Here is a 21,840-nt window from a genome sequence, read left to right on the forward strand (position 1 = left end):
TGGGGGGGGGGGGGGGGGGAGAAGGGTGGAAGGGGGATAGGAGAGGCAATGAGTTTAATGGAGCAAGGATTGAGGTACCGATAAATAGCACAGCATCCCCCCCAACACTGCATCTCCCTCGGTGCACACTGCAGCCACCGTGGGCTGGCGGTGGAGGGATGGGGTGTTTCGGGGGCGGGTGGGGAACTGATCGAGCGGCTGCTCTGTCCTGCGTGGGGTCAGGCTTCTTGGGAGTTGTTGGGGTCACTCCTACCCGGCGGGGAGTGTTCCCTCACACCCCAGGTTTATAGATGGGGGAAGAGGTGATGTGGAGTGCACGGACTAACCCCTCACACCCGGCGGGGAGTGTTCCCTCACACCCCAGGCTTGTAGATGGGGGAAGAGGTGATGTGGCGTGCACGGACTAACCCCTCACACCCGGCGGGGAGTGTTCCCTCACACCCCAGGCTTGTAGATGTGTCAGAAGAGGAGCTACTTGGGGTGTCAGGTGAGTCACTCCCAGCAGGACCCTCACCCTCTGACCTGTAATTGTAGCCTACGGGGTTTCTGAGGCTGGTCTGGTTGAGTTGCTGGTCAGTGGGGAACCCCCCCAGGATGTGAGTGGAGATGGGGTGGGTGAGGGGGAACTGCTGGGTGTCAAGGGGAGATGGTCAGACTCTCCCTTGAGAGAGAGAGAGTCACTGTGTGAGGGAGAGGTGTGGAACTTGACACACACAGCCCTGCCGTGGGCACACACAGTTCTACAGCCCAGGAGTGGGGGGGCTGGAGGGCTCACCCTGGTTCTCTCTGTCAGCAGGCTGGCCTTTGCTCCACGGCCCAGTAAATCTTCGGCCTCGTCCTTCACCTCGTCCTCTTCCTCCTCATCTTCATTCTGGAAGAGAGCCAAATAATGAGGCAGCAACACAGACCCTCCCTCTGCACCGTCCCATCACACACCTTGGGGCCAGACACAGGGTGAAGCTCCCTCCGCACCGTCCCATCACACACCCTCGAGGTCAGACACAAGGTGAAGCTCCCTCCGCACCGTCCCGTCACACACTCCCGGGGTCAGACACAGGGTGAGGCTCCTTCCACACCGTCCCGTCACACACTCCCGGGGTCAGACACGGTGTAGTTCCCTCCGCACCATCCCGTCACACACTCCCGGGATCAGACACAGGGTGAGGCTCCCTCCGCACCGTCCCGTCACACACTCCCGGGGTCAGACACAGGGTGAGGCTCCCTCCACACCGTCCCGTCACACACTCTCGGGGTCAGACACAGGGTGAGGCTCCCTCCGCACTGTCCCGTCACACACTCCCAGGGTCAGACACAGGGTGAGGCTCCCTCCGCACCGTCCCGTCACACACTCCCGGGGTCAGACACAGGGTGAGGCTTCCTCCACACCGTCCCGTCACACACTCCCAGGGTCAGATACGGTGTAGCTCCCTCCGCACCATCCCGTCACACACTCCCGGGATCAGACACAGGGTGAGGCTCCCTCCGCACCGTCCCGGCACACACTCCTGGGGTCAGACACAGGGTGAGGCTCCCTCCGCACCGTCCCGTCACACACTCCCGGGGTCAGACACGGAGTGAAGCTCCCCCTGCACTGTCCTATCACACACTCCTGACAGCGTGTTCCAATTATCAACCACTCTGGGTAAAATAAAAACTTACCCCTCAGGTTCCCTTCAAGTCTCCTTCCTCCAACTTTAAACCTCTGCCCTTTCGTTTCTGATCCCCCGACCCTGGGATAACGATACCAGCCGTCTACTCTATCTATGCCTCTAATCTTCTACCAGGTCTCTCCTCAGCCTCCGCCGCTCCGGAGAAAACAACACAAGTCTGTCCGACCTCTCCTGGTAGCTCACGCCCTCTGATCCAGGCAGCGTCCTGGTGAACCTCTCCTGCACCCTCTCCAAAGCCCCCCCACACCCTTCCTGTAACGGGGCGACCAGAACAGCACACAATGCTCCAAGTGTGGCCTGACCAGAGTTTTATACAGCTGCAACGTGACTTCCCGACTCTGAAACTCAGTGCCCTGACCGACGAAGGCGAGCGTGCTGTACGCCTTCTTTACCACCGTCCGCTTGAGTGGCCACTTTTATATTTCCCGTTCATGCTCCCTCACCTTGAGAAAGATGCCAATGTTTTTGATTTTCTTCTTGACACTGGTGATGATAGTTGCGGCTCCGTCCTGCAGAGAGTTAGCCGAGAGTTACAAGGTGCTCCAGCCCCACTCCATCTCCCTCCACACCGCAGCAGATGTGAGTGACACTGCAGGTACACACCGGGTGTACGTAAAGGTCAAGGGCCCTGTGGAAACAACAGGCTGGGGACAGGGACAGGGCCCCTCCTGTGGGTGGGGGGCCCACAGTCCGGGGAAAGGGGCCGTGTTACCTCGTTGATCTGCACGGTGTCCCCTATGAACAGGGCGTAGGTCTTGGCTTCACTCGTCCGTCCCTCCTTGTTCTCCATGGATGAGAAACCCACATTGATGCTGAACACCATACCTAGGGAGAGGCCGTAGGGTCAGCGAGTCCCTAACACTCCACCCATGATCCCCCCCCAACCCCCGTCTCCGCGACCCCCTCCCTCCCCCGCACCCCTCCACGTCTCCGCAACCACCTCCCTCCCCTACACCGCTCCCTGTCTCTGTCACCCCCTCCCACCCCCACACCCCTCCCCGCCACCCCCCCTCCCCTACACCCCTCCCTCCCCCGCACTGCTCCCTGTCTCCATCACACCCTCCCTCCCCATCTCTTACCCCCACCCCAGCCCCACACCCACCCGTCTCCAACCCCCGGGACATACCTTTCTTCAGCCGGTATTGGTTCTTGGCATTGATGACCAGTGAGCCCTCACGGAATTCGATGCCCATTGCAAACCTGGAAACAAACTCCGTGCTGTCAGCAGACCGGCCCCAGGGCAGAGAAATCAGGTGCCGGAATGGACCACTCGGTCCCTCACACACGTGGTGTCAGACCACAGCTGATCCGGTCACAGAGACTGGGAGGGGTGTAGGGGAGGGAGGGGGTGACAGAGACGGGGAGGGAGGGGTCACATTGATGGGGAGGGGTGTAGGGGAGGAATGGGGTGACGGAGACGGGGAAGGGTGTGAGGGAGGGAGGGCGTCATGGAGATGGGGAGGGGCTGTAGGGGGTGACAGAGACGGGGAGGGGGGGTCAAAGGGATGGGGAGGGAGTCACAGGGATGGGGTCACGAAAACGGGGAGGGGCTGTAGGGGAGGGAGGGGTGACGGAGACGGAGAAGGGTGTGGGGGAGGGCGTCACGGAGACGGGGAAGGGCTGTAGGTGGTCACGGAGACGGGGTCACACGAATAAGTGGGAGGTGTTACATTTTGGGAAGACAAATGAGGGTCGGACTTTCCCAGTGAACGGCAGGGCCCCGGGGAGTGTTGTCGAACAGAGGGACCCAGGGGTACAGGGACACGGTTCCCTGAGAGTGGGGTCACAGGTAGACAGGACGGTGAAGAAGTTGTTTGGCATTGAGACTCTGCTCCCATTGGTGAGGAGGTAGGGAGCGTCGCGGGAGGCTCAGGGCGAGGAGGGAGGGAGGGAGTGCCCCCTTACCCCAGGTTCTTGGTGATCTTTGTCAGGACCTCTGGTTTCTCCTGCTTCACGAAGGCCATCACGTTCTGGTAGACGTCGGCGATCTTGACTCCTGCAACACATTGGAGGTCAGGGAGGGATGGCTGACAGCCAATGAGGCCTCGCGTCCGCCGGTGGGGGGTGGGGGGTGGGGGAGGGAGATGGCTGAGGGAGGCCTCTGCGGCCTGGGAGCTGGTCAGGGTTGGGCCAAGTCCCATGGTAAGTGAAGGGGAGAGTGATTATTCCTGGGGGAGGGAACCCAGGGGTGTGTTCACTGGGTACATCACCCCCTCCCCACCTCCCTCCCTCCCCGCCGGCTCACCGCTCTTCATCTCCTTCAGCAGCTCGTCCTCGACCTCGAGCAGGAAGTTGTAGTTGTCCTGCATCTCCTGAGGTGGGTCCACCATCAGGGTGCGGACGATGTTGGAGCAGTATGACTTGTAGCGGATGCCCATGGCGCAGGTTATGGCCCCAAAGTGCATGTGGTTCTTGTCACTGAGGTAGGGAAGAAGGCACAGGGTTAGTGGGGCACCTCCCCCCCACCGTCACCACACCTCCCACCAGAGTCGGCAGTCACTGTAACCACCCCCGCACTGTCCCGTCCCATCACACACTCTCTGTCAGACACAGGGTAAGGCTCCCTCCGCACCGTCCTGTCACACACTCCCGGGGTCAGACACGGTGAGGCTCCCTCCGCACTGTCCCGTCACACACTCCCGGGGTCAGACACGGTGAGGCTCCCTCCGCACCGTCCCGTCACACACTCCCGGGGTCAGACACGGTGAGGCTCCCTCCGCACCGTCCCGTCACACACTCCCGGGGTCAGACACGGGGTGAGGCTCCCCCCGCACCGTCCCATCACACACTCCCGGGGTCGGACATAGGGTGAGGCTCCATCCGCACCGTCCTGTCACACACTCCCGGGGTCAGACACAGGGTGAGGCTCCCCCCGCACCGTCCCGTCACACGCTCCCGGGGTCAGACACAGGGTGAGGCTCCCTCCGCACCGTCCTGTCACACACTCCCAGGGTCAGACACAGAGTGAAGGAGGCTGAGGGGTGGAGGTTGATAAAACCACGAGGGGCACAGATAAGGTGGACGGTCACAGTCTGTTCCTCAGGGTCAAGGAGTCTATAACCAGAGGGCACAGGTTTAAGGTGAGAGGGGAGAGATTTAAAGGGGACCTGAGGGACAGGTCTTCCCCCCGGAGGGTAGATGGAACGAGCTTCCAGAGAAAGTGGTGGAGGTGGGTACGATTACTACTTTTCGTAGGGCTCGTAGAGTGACTAGCACAGAGACAAGCCCTTCAGCCCAAAAGGTCCGGGCCGACCCAGATTCCCATCAGAGTTGGTCCCACCTGCCCGCGTTTGGCCCATATCCCTCTGAACCTTCCCCGTCCACGGACTTGTCCGAGTGTCTGTTAAACGTTGTTGATGTTCCTGCCTCACCCACTCCCTCTGGCAGCTCGTTCCACACACGGACCACCCTCTGGGTGAAGAAGTTGCCCCTCGGGTCCCCATTAAATCTCCTGCTTGTTATTTAAAAGACAATTGTACGGGTGCAAGGATAGGAAAGGTTGAGAGGGATGTGGGCAGTCAGGACTGGCTCAGGTGGGCAATGAGGCTGGCACGGACAGGTTGGGCCAAAGGGCCTGTTTTTGGGCTGCAAATTGGTGAATTATTGCCCCATGTGCTGCAGTCCAGTGAGAAACCTTGCCCCGTCCATACAGATCATTTCATCACATCAGTGTGCAGAGGTAGTACAAAGGGAAAGACAGCCACAGAATGCAGAGTAAAGTGTCACAGTTACAGAGAAAGTGCAGTGCAGACAGACAATAAGGAAGGGCACAACGAGGTAGATTGTGAGGTCAAGAGTCCATCTTATTGCAATAGGGAACCATTCAATAGTCTTGTAACAGCGGGACAGAAGCTGTCCGTGAGCCTGGTGGTACGTGGTTCCAGGCTTCTGTATCTTCTGCCCGGTGGGAGAAGGGAGGTTAGAGAATGTTCGGGGTGGGTGTAACTCCGTGTTGAAGTGCACCTGCCCCGTTCCGGCCCACGGACTCTGTGCCCGAGCCTCCCGCCCCGCACGATCCCCACACCCGGTGGTGGGCAGCATTGCACCTGACCACGCTGAACTTCAGGTTGTAGTTGCCTCCGCTCTGAATGATGGGCGGGTAGCACATCTCCACGGTGGAAGGGTCGGCGCCCGCCAGATACTTCTTCTCCTCGATTGCCTTCTCCACCGACTCTGCCAGCTTGCTGTGGCGCACTTTCTGCCGAGAGGGAAAACAGGCGGGTGATACGATGATCGAAAGGTGGGGGGTTGGGGGGAACGTGAGGAGATCCTGAAACACAGGAGGCAGGCAGGACCTGGCTCCGGGCAACGGAGCGAGCACAAGGGATCTGTCAGCGAGGATGGGGAAGAGTGATCATAATATCGCCACCAACAACAGGAAGGACACGTGCAAATGTGAGAGGATGGACTCAATTTCCAAGGGAAGGTATAGAGGCCACTGAGGGGTATGGATGGGCCGAGGGAGCGGGGGAGATGGCAGACGGAGTATAATCCGGGCAAAGTGAGGGCACCCACTTCGGAAGGAAGTTGTTTGAAGGGAGCGAGACCACTGGGTGAAACACCGAGGGGTGGTCTGCAGGGTAAGCAGGGTTGATAAGCAGAGGAGATGAGAACGGGAACCATCGGGGAGAGCTGTATGGCAGATGGATCCAGAACAGAAGAGGGGAGCAAGCCTGTGGGTGAAACATGTGGGCAGTGGGTGGATGGAGCCAGGAGGGGGAGGGGGGCGAGCATAAGGAAGGGGATAAACCTGGGAGGACCAGACCATTTGTGCATGGAGGAAGTGTGGGGGGGGGCGGGAAGGTGTGCTGAGGCCATCTGGACCTTACCGGATGGCGGAGAAAGTGGGACCAAGTGTTCCTGAGCCCACCCCAAGCTGGGAGATGCGGGCTGGAGAAAGGAGAAGGTCCTTTACCTCATCAGCGTCCACAATCTCCATCACCCGCTCTTTAAAGAACTTATTGAAGACCTCAGAAGTGATGGAGGCCGCCTTCTTCATGGCGTTAAGCTCCATGTCTTCCTTCACCGCCAGAGTGTAGGCCACCGAGGCACTCATGTCCACCTGGGAGCAGATAGGCACAGGGTGAGGCTCCCTCCGCACCGTCCCGTCCCACACACGGGGTGAGGCTCCCTCCGCACCGTCCCGTCCCACACACAGGGTGAGGCTCCCCACGCACCGTCCCACCACACACACAGGGTGAGGCTTCCCCCGCACCGTCCCGTCACACACTCCCGGGGTCAGACACAGGGTGAGGCTCCCTCCGCACCGTCCCGTCACACACTCCCGGGGTCAGACACAGGGTGAGGCTCCCCCCGCACCGTCCCGTCACACACTCCCGGGGTCAGACACAGGGTGAGGCTCCCCCCGCACCGTCCCGTCACACACTCCCGGGGTCAGACACAGGGTGAGGCTCCCCCCGCACCGTCCCGTCACACACTCCCGGGGTCAGACACAGGGTGAGGCTCCCCCCCGCACCGTCCCGTCACACACTCCCGGGGTCAGACACAGGGTGAGGCTCCCTCCGCACCGTCCCGTCACACACTCCCGGGGTCAGACACAGGGTGAGGCTCCCCCCGCACCGTCCCGTCACACACTCCCGGGGTCAGACACAGGGTGAGGCTCCCCCCACACCGTCCCGTCACACACTCCCGGGGTCAGACACAGGGTGAGGCTCCTCCCGCACCGTCCCGTCACACACTCCCGGGGTCAGACACAGGGTGAGGCTCCCTCCGCACCGCCCCGTCACACACTCCCGGGGTCGGACACAGGGTGAGGCTCCCTCCGCACCGTCCCGTCACACACTCCCGGGGTCAGACACGGTGAGGCTCCCCCCGCACCGTCCCGTCCCACACTCCCGGGGTCGGACACAGGGTGAGGCTCCCTCCGCACCGTCCCGTCACACACTCCCGGGGTCACACACAGGGTGAGGCTCCCCCCGCACCGTCCTGTCACACACAGGGTGAGGCTCCCCCCGCACTGTCCCGTCACACAGGGAGAACATGGGGACCAGCTGCTCCCACCTTCTCCAGTCCCTCCTTGTTGAGGCTGTCATTCCAGCTCTTCATGAACTCTCCGGGAAACTTGTCCTTGCTGAAAACGCCGATCACCTTCCCGCCCTTGCTGCTCTTGATGGCCTCGATCATCTTGTCGAAATTTGCCTTGTTGCTCTCGTTCTGGGGAGGGCGGAGGGGGGGTGGAATGAAGGCGGGGGGTCCCGACTGACCAGATCCCTTCCACACCCAAATTCTGCCCCCCCAGCCATGACCAGAATCCCCCTCTCTCCAACCTGGGACTCCCTGCTCACCGACCCACCCCCCACCCTCTCTCCTGTCCTATGGTCAATAGAACAGAGCCACTGCCCCTGAGCTCTGGAGACCCAGGTTCTATCCCGATCTCCAGCGTGTGTGTGTGGAGTCTGCACATTCTCCCTGCGACCGCGTGGGTTTCCCCCGGGTGCCCAGGGCCTTCCTCACTGCCTCCTCCAGCTGTGCAGCCACTCAGGGGGAACCATGGACTTGCACTCCCAAGGTCCCACTGTAAGTCTACGCTCCGAATGTTCCTGCCAGCCAAAACCCACTGCCTCGCACATTGGTAAATGAAGTATAACTCGGGCAAAGGTTGAAACGTTGATCTCGGCAGGAAATTTAAAAAGCTTGTGGACAGGAGAGCGGAAAGCTCCAAGACTGAGGGATCTAGGGCCCCGAGTGTTTGATTCACAGGACAGCCAGTCCATGGGTTCAGTAAGTGTTAAGGAAGCTTAGAGTGACTGGGAAGTGACTCGGAGGCTGTGGTGCAGCTGTAAAAATTGGTGAGGGTCAGAGGGGACATGGCAAATTTCTTCAGCCTCCTGAGGAAGAGGCGGCTCTGGTGAGCTTTCTTGGCCGTGGTATCTACGTGGTTGGACCAGGACAGGCTATTGATGACATTCACTCCCTGGAACTTAAAGCTCTTAACCATACACCGACCGCGTGTACAGTGTAGGTCTCATTTAAGGAAGAACATCAACGTGCCGTGAACAGATTAGAGAAGGTTTGATCTGGAACAGGTGGGTGGTCCCATGAGAGAAGATCAGACAAGCAGGGCTTGTGTTAGAAGAAGGGATTAGATCAGAAGGTGTCAGTCCCTGAGGGGACAGGATAGAGTGGGTGTGGAGAGGACGTTTCCCCTTGAGGGAGAATCAATACAGTTATTCAATACCTTTAAGTATGAGGTGATGCAGTTTGGAAAGTCAAACCAACGTAGGGCTTGTACTATGAATGGTGGGGCACTGGAGAGTGTAATGGAACAGAGGGACCTACGACTACAAGTGCGTTGTTCATTGCAGCGTCACAAGTAGACGGGGCGGTGAAGAAGGCGTTCGGCACGCTGGCCTTCACCGGTCAGGGCCCTGAGAACAGGAGTTGGGAGGTGATGTTGCAGTTGTATAGGACGTCAGTGAGGCCGCACTTGGAGAACTGTGTTCAGTTCTGGTCGCTCTGTTGTAGGAAAGATGTCACTGAGCTGGAAAGAGCTCAGAGGGAGACTTACCAGGATGTTGCCCGGACTTGAGGGACTGAGGTATAGGGAGAGGTTGGGTAGGCTCGATCTTCATTCCTTGGAAGGTAGGAGAATGAGCGGCGACCTTATAGAAGTTTAAAATTACGTGAAGCACAGATGAGGTGTACAGTAACAGTCTTTTCCCCAGGGTAGGTGAGCCCAAAACAGGGGGGCAGAGGTTTAGGGTGAGAGGGGAAATATTTAAAAGGGACCTGAGGGGCAACTTCTTCACCCAGAGGGTGGTGAGTGTGTGGAACGAGCTGCCAGAGGAAGTGGGAGAGGCAGGAACAACAGGATCATTTATGGAGCACTGGATGGGTATGTGGCGGGGGGGGGTGGGGGGGGGAACGCAGGAGACTGGAACTAGCTGTGTGGGCACCGTGGCTGGCACGGACTGGTTGGGCCGAAGGGCCTGTATCTGTGCAGTGTTGCTCTATGAACGGGGGGGTGGTGGGGGGAGGTCTCTGGTCAACAACACGAGGCCCTCACTCGCCCCACCTCACCTTCTCCCGGACCAGCAGCGTGACGGTGGGCACTCCGTTGGCGTTCTCACTGCCCTTGGTGTTGGCCACCTGCTTGAGAAACTCCACCTTCTTCTTACTGGCCATGAAGACGATCCGCTCCTCACAGAAGACCATGATGGTGTCCGTCAGCTCGTAGCCCAAGAGCCAGGTCTGGGGGTGGGGGTGGGGGTGGGGTGCACAGCAAGAGGTCAGCAACGGGGTAGGGGGCAATGGGCCCGTCAGCTCAAAGCCAGGTCTGGGACTGGGGAGGGGATTATGGAGGGAATAGGGATGGGAGGGGGTGAAAGCTGGCGGATGGGGGGGGCGAGGGCCGCGGGATTGTGGGGGGGATGGGGGGTGAGGGCCGCAGGGAGGGGGGGCTGCGGGGTGGGGAAGGGGGGCTGCGGGGTGGGGAAGGGGGGGCCGCGGGGTTGGGGGGTAGGGAAGGGGGGGCCGTGGGGTTGGGGGGGGAGGGGGGTAGGGAAGGGGGGGGGCCACGGGGTTTGGGGGGGGAGGGGCGCGGTGTTTGGGGGGATGGGGGGGAGGGCCGTGGGGAGAGGGGGTCTGGTACCTGCAGGGCGGTGGACTTTGCGTACACGATCTCCTCGTCCACACCCACCGCCACAACGATGGCGTCCACCTTGCCGTACTCATCCTCTCCTTTCTAGGGGGTGGGGGGACAGGTCAGCAATGGGGGGACAACACCCGTTCCCCTACCACCCACCCTACCCCACCCTCCCCTCCCCACCCTCATCCCCTGCCCCATCCCTCGGGATCACTTTCCCCTCACCCACCTGCCCAACCCTCCCATTCCCTCCCTCTGCACTCCCGCCACCCCTCCTCCCAACCCACACCCCTCCACCCCCTTCCCACCCCTCCCATCACACCCTCAGATCACCCTTCCTCACCCATCTGCTCCTCCACCCCCTCCCAGACCTCCCCTCCACATTCCTTCCCTCTCCTCCCTCACCCGATTCCCCCACCTTCTTCCCTCCCCCCACACAGCACCCTCGAGTAACTCTCCCCTCCGCCACGCGCCTCCGTCCTCCCCAACCCTCCCCTCCATCCCTCTCGCATCACTCCCCTCCCCCCCACCATCCCCACCTTCCCCCAACCCTCCCGCATCCCTCCCCTCTCCCTCACCATCCTCCCCCTCGCGCCTCCACCCCATCACATTTACCCGTCCCTCAGCCCCACCACCTCCCACTCATACCACACTCCCTCACCCCACCTCCTCCCCATCCACCCACCGCCCCCACATCACCACCCCCTCCCTCACCCCCCTGCCCCATTACGTTCACCCCTTGCATCACACCCTCCCCAACTCCCTCTCCCTTACCTCGTACCCCCTCAGATCATACTCCCTCACCCCATCACTCCCCCCTCCCTCACCCCCTCTGCCCCACTACATTCACCACCTTCCATCACTCCCAACCCCTCCCCCACCACCTCCCATCTCCCTCACACCCCTCCAGATCACTCCCCCTCCCTCAAACACCTCCCCCCTCCACCACCCCAGATCACCCCCACCTCCTCCCCATCACTCCCCTCCCTCACCTCATTCCCCTCAAATACCTCCCCCCACCTCCTCCCCATCACTCCCCTCCCTCACCCCATTACATTCACCCCCACCCATCAGTCCCTCCCTTTCCCCCACCACCTCCCCTCTCCCCCAAACACCTCCCCCTGCCTCACCCCACCCCCTCTCAGATCCCCTCCATCACCCTCCACCTCCCCCTCCCTCTCCTCATGCCCCCAGATCACACTCCCTCACTCACACCTCCCCCTCCCCCCACCACCACCTCATCCCCCAGATCATCTCCCCCCTCACCTCACATCACTGCCCCTCCCTCACCCCTACCTCTGCCCCATTAGATTCACCCCATCACTCCCTCCCCCTCCCTTACCTCAGACCCACTCAGATCACACTCCCTCACTGCACCCCCCTCGGATCACCCCCCATCCATCTCCCCCCCTCATCTCACCTCCTCTTCAAACACCTCTTCTCTTCCCCCACCAGATCACCCCCTCCCTCACCCCACCACCCCATCCCCCGGCCACCACCCCCTCCATCACCCTTGCCTCCGCCTCCCCTCTGCCTCACAGACGCCTCCAGATCACCCTCACTCACCCCCACCCCCCACATCATACTCCCTCACCTCCACCTCCCCTCTCCCTACCCCATCCCCCTCAAATACCTCCCCCCACCAGATCACCCTCCACCTCCCCCTCCCTCAACCCCCCTACCCTCTCAGATCACACACCCTCACCTCCCCTCCCTCACCCCCACCTCTGCCCCATTACCTTCACCCCTCCCATCACTCCCTCCCCCTCCCTACCACCTCCGCTCTCCCTCACGTACCCCGCAGATCACTCTCCCTCCCTCACCCCCCTCTACCCCCTCAGATCCCCTCCCCCATCACCCTCACCTCCACCTCCTCTCCCTCAGACCCCTCCAGATCACCCTCACTCACCCACACCCTCCCTCCTCAGATCACCCTCCCCCTCCCTCACATTCCACCTCCCCCCTCAGATAACACACCCTCACCTCTCCCTCCCTCCCCCACCCCCCTCAGATCACTCTCCACCTCCCCCTCACCACCTCCCCTCTCCCTCACAGACCCCTCCAAATCACCCTCACTCACCCACACCTCCCTCCTCAGATCACCCTCCACCTCACCCCCACCTGCTCAGATTACACATCCTCACCCACACCTCCCCCTCCTTCCCCCACCCCCTCAGATCACCCTCCACCTCCCCCTCCCTCACCCCCACCTCACCCTCCCTACCCCATCCCCCTCAACACCCCCACCACCTCACCCCCCAAATTACCCTCCACCTCCCCCAACCCCCTCATCCACACCTCACCCTCCCTCCCCAGATCACCCTCCCCCCCACCCCCTCAGATCACACTCCCTCACTCACACCTCCCCCTCCTTCACCCACCCCACTCAGATCACCCTCCACCTCCCCCTCCTCACCCCCACCTCCCTCTCTCCCCAGATCACCCTTCCCCTCTCTCACCCCACCTCTAATCACACTCCCTCACCCACACCACCCCCTCCCTCTCCAGATCACTCTCACTCACCCTCCACCTCCCCTCTCCCTCACGTACCCCCAGATCACTCTCCCGCACCCCCAACCCACCCCCCCACATCATACTCCCTCACCCCCACCTATCCCTCCCTACCCCATTCCCCCTCAAACACCACCACCTCACCCCCAGATCACCCTCCCCTCCACCTCTACCCCCTCAGATCACACACCACAACCCACACCTCCCCCTCCTTCCCCCACCCCTTCAGATCACTCTCCACCTCCCGCTCACCCACCCCCTCCCTCCCCCCTCTACCCCCCCACCCACACCTCACCCTCCCTCCCCAGATCACCCTCCACCTCATCCTCCCACCTCCCTCACCTCAGATCCCCCTCATCCACCCCCTCCCTCAACCCCCTCTACCCCCTCCCTCACCCTCCACCTCCCCCTCTAACCCCTCAGATCCCCTCCACCTCCCCCTCCCTCACTCCCCTCGCCCCCCCTCCACCTCCCCCTCAGATCCCCCTCACCCACCCCCTCTCTCACCCTCCCTCAACCTCCCCCTCACCACCACCCCCTCCCTTACCCTCCACCTCCCCCCTCAGATCCCCCTCACCCACCCCCTACCTCCCCCCTCTACCCCCTCAGATCCCCTCCACCTCCCCCTCCCTTACCCTCCACCTCCCCCCTCAGATACCCCTCACCCACCCCCCTACCTCCCCTACCCCCTCAGATCCCCTCCACCTCCCCCCTCAGATCCCCCTCACCCACCCCCTCCCTCACCCCCTCAACCTCCCCCTCACCACCACCCCCCCCTCACCCTCCACCTCCCCCTTAGATCCCCCTCACCCACCCCCCTACCTCCCCCCTCTACCCCCTCAGATCCCCTCCCTCACCGTCCTCTACCCCCTCAGATCCTCTCCACCTCCCCCTCAGATCCCCCTCACCCACCCCCTCCCTCACCCTCCACCTCCCCCTCTACCCCCTCAGATCCCCTCCACCTCCCCCCTCAGATCCCCCTCACCCACCCCCTCCCTCACCCTCCACGTCCCCCCTCTACCCCCTCAGATCCCCTCCACCTCTCCCTCCCTCACCCCCCTCAGATCCCCTCCACCTCCCCCCTCAGATCCCCTCCCTCACCCTCCCCCCGATCCCCCTCAACCTCCCCCCACATCCGTCCCCCCCCCAGGCCTCAGGCGGCGGCCCCCGCTCCCCCCGCCGGGCGCCGCACCTTCCAGTGGCCGTAGAGGCGCTTGAGCCGCCGGTAATAGGCCTCCTTGTCCAGGCTGACGGCCATGATCCGCCGCCGGGGCCTCCGGTCGCTGCAGCGGCAAATGGCGGCGGCGCCGGTCCCGGTCCCCGCCCCGCGCAGGCGCGCCCGGCCTCCCGCCGGCACCCCGCCTGCGCACTCCGCCCGCCGCCGGCACCCCACCTGCGCACTCCGCCGGCCGCCGGCACCCCACCTGCGCACTCCGCCGGCCACCCGCGCTCCCGCCGGCACCCCGCCTGCGCACTCCTCCCGCCGCCGGCACCGACCCGGCAACCCCGCCTGCGCACTCCGCCCGCCACCCGTACCCACCCCCGCCGGCACCCCGCCTGCGCAGTCCGCACACGGCCGGCTCCCCCGCCTGGGCTGGGAGCATGCGCAGATGCCGGCCGCCGGCCGCTAAGCCAAGGCGCAGGCGCCTCCCGCTAGGAGAGGGGCGGGGCCAGCTGCCGGCCCCGCCCCCTCCGGGCCGAGCGGCGGGAACCGGGAGCCGTCAATCACCCACGGCGCCGGCCCCGCCCACCGGCCGGGTGCACTGCGATCGCTATTGACGGGCTGCTCCCCCTCGGCCGGGACCATCCCAGCCCATTCGGCCCCTCACGTCCCTGCTGGCCACCGAGCACCCGCCCACACTCCACCCCGCTCCCCGGCGGGGTGAGAGGGGTCGTCGCCGTGTCGGCCCTGCCCGGCTGACCTCTCCGGCCGCCTCTCGAGGGGTGGGCAGGGCGGCGGAGGAGGCAGCCGGTCACACCGGCCTCCGCGGGTGGGGGCACCGAGGGCAGGAGTGGGGCGGCGCCACCGCAGCTGGACGGGACGCGGGGCGAGGATGCGGCTGGAGCGGGGACTCCCTCGCCCGCTCTTCCCTGCCCACCGGTCACCCCACTCCCCCTCACCGGCACTGACCCCCCCTCCCGCCCCACTTGTCACCCCCCTCCCTCCCCACCGGTCACCCCACTCCCCCTCCCCGGCACTGACCCCCCTCCCGCCCCACTGGTCACCCCCTCCCTCCCCACGGTCACCCCACTCCCCCTCCCCAGGCACTGACCCCCCTCCCTCCCCACCGGTCTCCCCACTCCCCCTCCCCCCCCAGGCACTGACCCCTGCAGCTGCACCCCCTCCCTCCCCACCGTTCGGGGCCCCAGGTGGGGCAGCGCTTCCCCCGTGAGTCCGAGGGGGCCACTTACCGCATCCAGTGCTGCCTCCTCTACGTGGGTGAGACCCGACGCCGGTTGGGCGACCGCTTCGTCGAGCACCTTCGCTCCCTCCGCCGCAGCAGCCGGGACCTCCCGGTGGCCGCCCACCTCAATCCCACATCCCACCCCCACACCGACATGTCCGTCCGCGGCCTCCTCTACTGCCACGTTGAGGCCAGGCGCAGGTTGGAGGAACAACACCTCGTATTCCGCCTTGGGAGTCTCCAACCTGACGGCCTCAACATCAGTTTCTCGGACTTCTGGTAACCCCAACCCTCCTTTGTCTGCCCTTATTCCTGTGGCTCCCTCCCCCGGCTTGATGACCTGCCCATCTCCTCTCCTCCCCTCCTCCATCCTACCGGATCCACGGTCCACTGCCCTCTCCTACCGGATTCCTCCTTCTTCAGCCCTTGGCCTCTTCTACCCATCACCTCTCAGCTTATTACATCTTCTCCACCTCCCCCCACCCACCTACCTTCCCCCCTCACCTGGAGTCACCTCTCCCCTGCCTGTGTGTGCTCCTCCCTCTCCCCCCACCTTATTCTGGCTTCTGCCCTCTTCCTTTCCAATTCTGATGAAGGGTCTCAGCCCGAAATGTCGACTGTTTATTTCCCTCCACGGACACTGCCTAACCCGCTGAGTTCCTCCAGCACCTCATGCATTGCTCCAGATCCCAGCATCCGCAGAACATCTTGTGTCACTGACAGGGTGAACGCGCATGGTCTTTTTCCAAGGGTTGAATCATGAACTAGAGGGCACAGGTTTAAGGTGCGAGGTGTTGCGTTTTGGGAAGACAAATGAGGGTCGGACTTTCCCAGTGAGCGGCAGGGCCCCAGGGAGTGTCGTAGAACAGAGGGACCAGGGGTACAGGGACACGGTTCCCCAAGAGTGGGGTCACAGGTAGACGGGGCGGTGAAGAAGGCGTTGGGCACGCTGGCCTTCACCGGTCAGGGCACTGAGGACAGGAGTCGGGAGGTGATGTTGCAGTTGTACAGGACGTCGGTGAGGCCGCACTTGGAGAACTGTGTTCAGTTCCGGTCGCCCAGCGACAGGGAGGGTGAGATTCAGCAGGAAAGGTTCACCAGGACGTTCCCAGGACCAGAGGGCTGGAGTTAAAGGGAGAGACTGGACAGGCCGGGACTATTTTCCCCGGAGTGAAGGAGGCTGAGGGGGGACCTTACAGAGGTGTATAAACCCACGAGGGCATCGGTAGGGTGAATGCGCACAGTCTGTTCCCCAGGGTTGGGGAATCAAGAACCAGGGGGCACAGGTTTAAGGTGAGAGGGGGGAGATTTAATGGGGACCCGAGGGGCAACTTCCTCACCCAGAGGGTGGTCCGTGTGTGGAACGAGCTGCCAGAGGGAGTGGGTGAGGCAGGAACATCAACAACGTTTAACAGACACTCGGACAGGTCCGTGGACGGGGAAGGTTCAGGGGGATACGGGCCAAACGCGGGCAGGTGGGACCAGCTCAGATGGGGATCTGGGTCGGCACAGACAAGTTGGGCCAAAGGGCCTGTTTCCGTGCAGTGTGGCCCTTGTGAATCTGAATGTTCTGAAGGTCCCCTCCTTCTCTCGTCCCTCAGGCGGTGCCCTCCAGCCCCCCTAACCTGCCCCACCACTGACCCCAACTCCCCTCCTGCCCCGGAACCCTGTCACCCTCAGTCCCCCATCTCCACCTCAGGTCCCCCAGTGATCCACCCCCAAGGGCAGAGAATCCCAGCCATTTCCCCTCCTAGGGAAGACATTTGCCCCCCCCAGTGTTAAATGACCACCCCTTCACCCTGTAAACTCTGACCCACCGTCGGTAACTCTCAACGTACCACCGAAACATCCCAACATCTGCCCAGGGTCTGAGACGCGTGGACAAGGTCACACCCCTCTGTCTGACCCCCCCCCCCCCCCCCCCGACGGTCTATCTATCTGCCTCCATCCGCCAGGTTAACGAACACGGTGGGGACTGATGGGCTGCAGTGCATTTATTTCAATGCAGAGCACCACAGGTAGGGCTGATGAACTTGGAGCCTGGGTCAGTACGTGGTACCATGAGACTATGGCCATTACAGAGACTTGGTTGAGAGGGGCAGGACTGGGGGCTGCGTTCCATGACAGACAGGACAGAGGTGGGCGAGTTGCACTACCGATGAGGGAGAATGTCACAGATGCACTCGGAGAGGATGTACTGGGGGGGGGATAGGTGGGGCTCATCCGCCGGGGCAGTGTGGGTGGGGATTGGGAATAGGAAAGATGCCAGCGACTTGGGTTCGATTCCGGCCGCTGTCTGTGAGGAGTTTGTACGTTCTCCCCGTGTCTGCGTGGGTTTCCTCCGGGCGCTCCGGTTTCCTCCCACATTCCAAAGACGTACGGGTTAGGAAGTTGTGGGCGTGCTATGTTGGCGCCAGAAGCGTGGCGACACTTGCGGGCTGCACCCAGAACACTCGACGCAAAAGATGCATTTCACTGTGTGTTTCGATGTACATGTGACTAAAGATATCTTATCACTGGTGGGGTTGTCCTGCAGACCTCCCAGTAGCCAGCGGCTGACAGAGGAACAGATGTGCAGACAGATTGTGGGAATATATGAGTACGTTGATGGTGGGTCAGTAAGTTTGCAGATGATACCAAGATTGGTGGAGTTGTGAATAGTGTAGAAGACTGGCGACGGACACAGTGTGACGTAGATCAGCTGCAGATGTGGGCAGAGAAATGGCAGATGGAGTTTAACCCGGATAAATGTGAGGTGCTGCACCTTGCTAGGACTAATGTCAAGAGGCAGTACATTCTGAAGGGCAAGACCCTTAACAGTGTTGAAGAGCAGAGAGACCTTGGGGTGCAAGTCCATGATTCAGTGAAAGTGGCTACACAGGTAGACAGGGTGGTTAAGAAGGCTTATGGAAAGCTTGCTTTCATTAATCGGGGTATTGAGTACAGGGGTCAGGAAGTTGTGATGCATCTCTATAGAACTCTGGTTAGGCTGCATTTAGAGTATTGCATGCAGTTCTGGTCACCTCACTATAGGAAGGATGTCGAGGCTTTAGAGAGGGTGCAGAGGAGGTTTACCAGGACGCTGCCTGGATTAGAGGGCATGTGCTATCAGGAGAGGCCGGACAAACTTGGGCTGTTTTCTCTGGAGCGGCAGAGGCTGAGGGGTGATCTGCTGGAGGTGTGTAAAATGATGAGGGGCACAGACAGGGTGGACAAGCAATATCTTTTTCCCATTATTGAGCGATCCAATACCAGAGGGCATGCATTGAAGGTGAGAGGGGTAGGTTCAGAACAGACGTGAGGGGTATGTTTTTTACTGAGAGAGTGGTGGATGCCTGGAATGTGTTGCCTGATGGGGTGGTGAAGGCAGATTCATTGGGGGCTTTTAAGAGGGGCTTGGATGGGCACATGAACGAGAGGAGACTGGAGGGATATGGGTATTCTGTAGGTAGGAGGGAATAGCTGTCAGCACAACATTGTGGGCCGAAGGGCCTGTTCTGTGCTGTACTACTCTATTGACCTGGGCTGAAGGCCGAGGTGGGGCAGAACTTGTTCTGTGCATCCAGGAGGGCTGCTGGACACAGTGTGTAGATAATCCAACCAGGAAGGGGCCGTATCAGACCCTGTGCTGGGAAACGAGCCTGGCCAGGTGATCGGGGTTTCAGTGGGAGAACATTTAGGGAACAGTGATCATAACTCTGCAAGTTTTCAGGTAGTTATGGTCAAGGGTAGGACTGGAGCTCAGGGGGAAAGTGCCGAATTGGGGAAAGTCAATGACAATATTGAGACAACAGGTGGTTCTGTGGATACCGGAATCTGGGGCAACACACACACAAAGTGCTGAAGGAACTTGGCAGGTCAGGCAGCATCTGTGGAGGGAACTAAATGTTCCTTCTTCTTCAGCCCTCTGCCTCTTTTTATCACCTCTCCCCCCTCCTCCTACCTTCCCCCCTCACCTGGACTCATCTGTCACCTCCACCCATTTATTCTGGCTTCTGCCCTCTTCCTCTCCAGTCCTGATGAAGGGTCTCGACCCGAAATGCTGACTGTTTATTTCCCTCCACGGATGCTGCCTGACCCGCTGAGTCCCTCCAGCGTTCCGCGTGTGCTGACAACGGTATGAGGCAGGAGCCGGGGAGGGTAGTTTGGGAGCGGCTGTTATTGGTTAAGTCCACATCTGACATGAGGGAACTGTCCAAAGGCAGCCGGTCAGAATCCAGGACCAACATGTCCCATGGGGAAGGGAGACCAGGACAGGGAGGTCAGGGATCCTTGGGTAACCAGGGATGTTGCAGATTGAGTCAGGAGGGAAGTGCACGTGAAGTCTGACAGGGCCCTGGAGGAACACGAAGGAGGAGAGAACATCAACAGGGAACCAGGAGGCACGAGGTGTCCTTGCTGAGTGGGATGGAAGAGAATCCCGAGGTGTTTTACGAGAGGGTGATGAGGGAGAAGGTAGGACCACTTGAGGGGATTTCTGGCTGGGGCCGGAGAGTGGGTACTCGTTGACCTAGGAGAGGGACATGGAGGATGCTGAGACCAGGGAGGGGTGTGCTGATATTCTAGGGCACCAGGAGCTGGTGTTGGGTCTATTGAAGAGCATTGGGCTGGGCAAGTCCCCAGGGCCAGATGAGATCTATCCCAGGTTATCGGGAGAGATCACTGGGGCCTTGACCGAGACCTTCGTGTCCTCACCAGCCACAGGCGAGGTCCCAGAGGACTGGAGCGGGGCCAGTGTTGTTCCTCTGTTCGAGGGCAATGGGGACAAACCAGGGAATGAATGGCTGGTGGGCATCACATCGGGGAGATTATTGGAGAGGGTTCGTGGGATTGGATCTACTCAGCTGGAAAAGTATGGATTAGGGACAGTCAGCATGGCTGTGTGTGTGTGGAGGCAACGTCTTACTAACTTGTTTTTTTGAGGTGCTGACAAGGGTGATTGATGGGGTTTGGTGGTGGACGTTGACCACAGTAGGGTGTCTGACAACGTCCCCCACGGCAGGCTGAGCCAGATTGAGGCACATGGGATCCATGGTAGATCGGATTCAGTACTGGCTCAGCCACAGTGGAGGGGTGCTCCTCTGGCTGGTGGGGTGGGGGTGGGTCAATGACCAGTAGTCTTCCCCAGGGATCCGTGCTGGGACTTCCGCTGTCTGTGATGTATAGAAATGACCTGGCTGGAAATGTAGCAGGCTGTTCAGGAAGTTTGCAGACGATACAACAATCGGTGGTGTTGTGGACAAGGTAGAAGGTTGCCCAAGGATACAGTGGGCTATGGATCAGTTACAGATACGGCCGGAGAAATGGCAGATGGAGTTTAATCTGGGCAAGTGTGAGGTCTTGCATTTTGGGAGGTCAAATGTAAAGGGGACAGGACACAGTTAATGGCAGGACCCTTAACGGTGTTGGTGTACAGAGGGATCCTGAGGTCCACGTCCACAGCTCCCTGAAAGTGGCCGCACAGGTGGTAAAGTTGGCGTAGGGCACACTTACACGGAGACACAGAATCCTGCAGATGTTGCAACCCGGAGCAAAACACACAAAGTGCTGGAGAAACCCAGCAGGTCAGGCAGCATCTGTGGGGGACAACGAACAGTCGACGTTTCGGGCCGAGACCCTTCAGCGGGACTGCTGAGCGCAGAGGGAAAGTTGGTGAATCTGACGAGCTCAGCACGAGTGCAGGAAGTAGCCCCAGTGCAGTCAATGTAGCAGAGCAAGCGTTTGGGGGGCGGTACCAGTGTAGGCTTGGAACACAGCCCGTTCCACATAGCCGATGAAGTCAGCCATAGCTGGCGCCCAGGCGAGTGCCCAAAGCTACATCTTTGGTCTGGAGAAAGTGGGATGAACCAAGAGTTGTTGAGGGTGAGTCCCAGATGGAGGAGGGAGGCGGTGGAGGGGAACTGGCTGGGTCTGTTGCCCAGAAGGAAGCGGCAAGCCCTGCATCCTTCCTGATGGGGACCTGTCGGGTCCCTCCAGCAGGAGAGGTTCACAACACACACGGTGCTGGAGGGACTCAGCGGGTCAGAAGGGAAACAGACAGTCGATGTTTCGGGTCAAGACTGGAATAGTGAAGGGGTGGGGCCAGCTGAGGAGGGCAGGGTGGGAATGGGGAAGTGGGGAGGACAGATGAGAACAGTAGGGTGAGGGGGACCCAGTGGGTGCAGGGCAGGTAGAGGAGGGGAGAGGGTGATGGGGGTCTGGGCTGGCTAGGAGGAACTGGGTAGATCAGGAGAGAGAGGGTTGTAGACCACCCAGGAGGGGATATGAGGAGCCTCTCCCTGGTGGTGGGGGTTCTGAGGGCGGACAGCTGGATGTGGGGAACAGGGAGGGGGAATTAAAACGTCCAGCCACCGGGATCTGGGGACGGCCACAGCGGAGGTGCCCGTCTGTGTCCGGTCTCCGAAATGGAGAGGCCACGTTGGGAGCACCGGATGCAGCGGGAGGGGGTTGGAGGAGGGGAGGGGCTTATCAGGTCCCCAGGTGGTGGTGGGGGAAGGAGGTGTAGGGACAGGGGTTCCACCTCCCGCTGTTACGGGGGTGGGGGGGGGGGAGGGCAGAGAGAGTTGCCAGTGTGAACCCCGTGGGTGCAGGACAAAGGGAGAGCCAGAAACGTTACTACAGGAAAAAAAGCCCTGGATCTTTCCTCTGT

At 61.2% G+C, this 21,840-nt stretch overlaps 1 protein-coding gene across 1 annotated transcript; it reads right to left on the reverse strand.

Moving 5' to 3' along the window:
• Nucleotides 1-535: 535 nt before the first annotated feature.
• supt16h (SPT16 homolog, facilitates chromatin remodeling subunit) lies at nucleotides 536-14,145 on the reverse strand. The gene is made up of 12 exons (XM_052009785.1): nucleotides 13,979-14,145; nucleotides 10,282-10,374; nucleotides 9,711-9,881; nucleotides 7,692-7,844; nucleotides 6,586-6,732; nucleotides 5,717-5,868; nucleotides 3,916-4,088; nucleotides 3,576-3,666; nucleotides 2,797-2,870; nucleotides 2,383-2,495; nucleotides 2,114-2,179; nucleotides 536-871 (listed from the first exon to the last, which is right to left on the reverse strand). Exons 1-12 carry the CDS (start codon nucleotides 14,042-14,044, stop codon nucleotides 536-538), a joined length of 1,635 nt encoding a protein of 544 aa, XP_051865745.1. The 5' UTR covers nucleotides 14,045-14,145.
• Nucleotides 14,146-21,840: the final 7,695 nt, after the last annotated feature.

The sequence above is a fragment of the Pristis pectinata genome, unplaced genomic scaffold (assembly GCF_009764475.1).
Source record: "Pristis pectinata isolate sPriPec2 unplaced genomic scaffold, sPriPec2.1.pri scaffold_111_arrow_ctg1, whole genome shotgun sequence".
NCBI lineage: Eukaryota > Metazoa > Chordata > Chondrichthyes > Rhinopristiformes > Pristidae > Pristis > Pristis pectinata.

Coding starts and splice junctions, on each gene's coding strand:
- supt16h (XM_052009785.1), bottom strand. CDS start 14,044: ATGGCCGTCAGCCTGGACAAGGAGGCCTATTACCGGCGGCTCAAGCGC. Junction 2,871..3,575: donor AAGATCACCAAGAACCTGGG/GTAAGGGGGCAC, acceptor GTTTGTTTCCAG/GTTTGCAATGGGCATCGAAT. Junction 2,180..2,382: donor ACACCGTGCAGATCAACGAG/GTAACACGGCCC, acceptor AACTCTCTGCAG/GACGGAGCCGCAACTATCAT.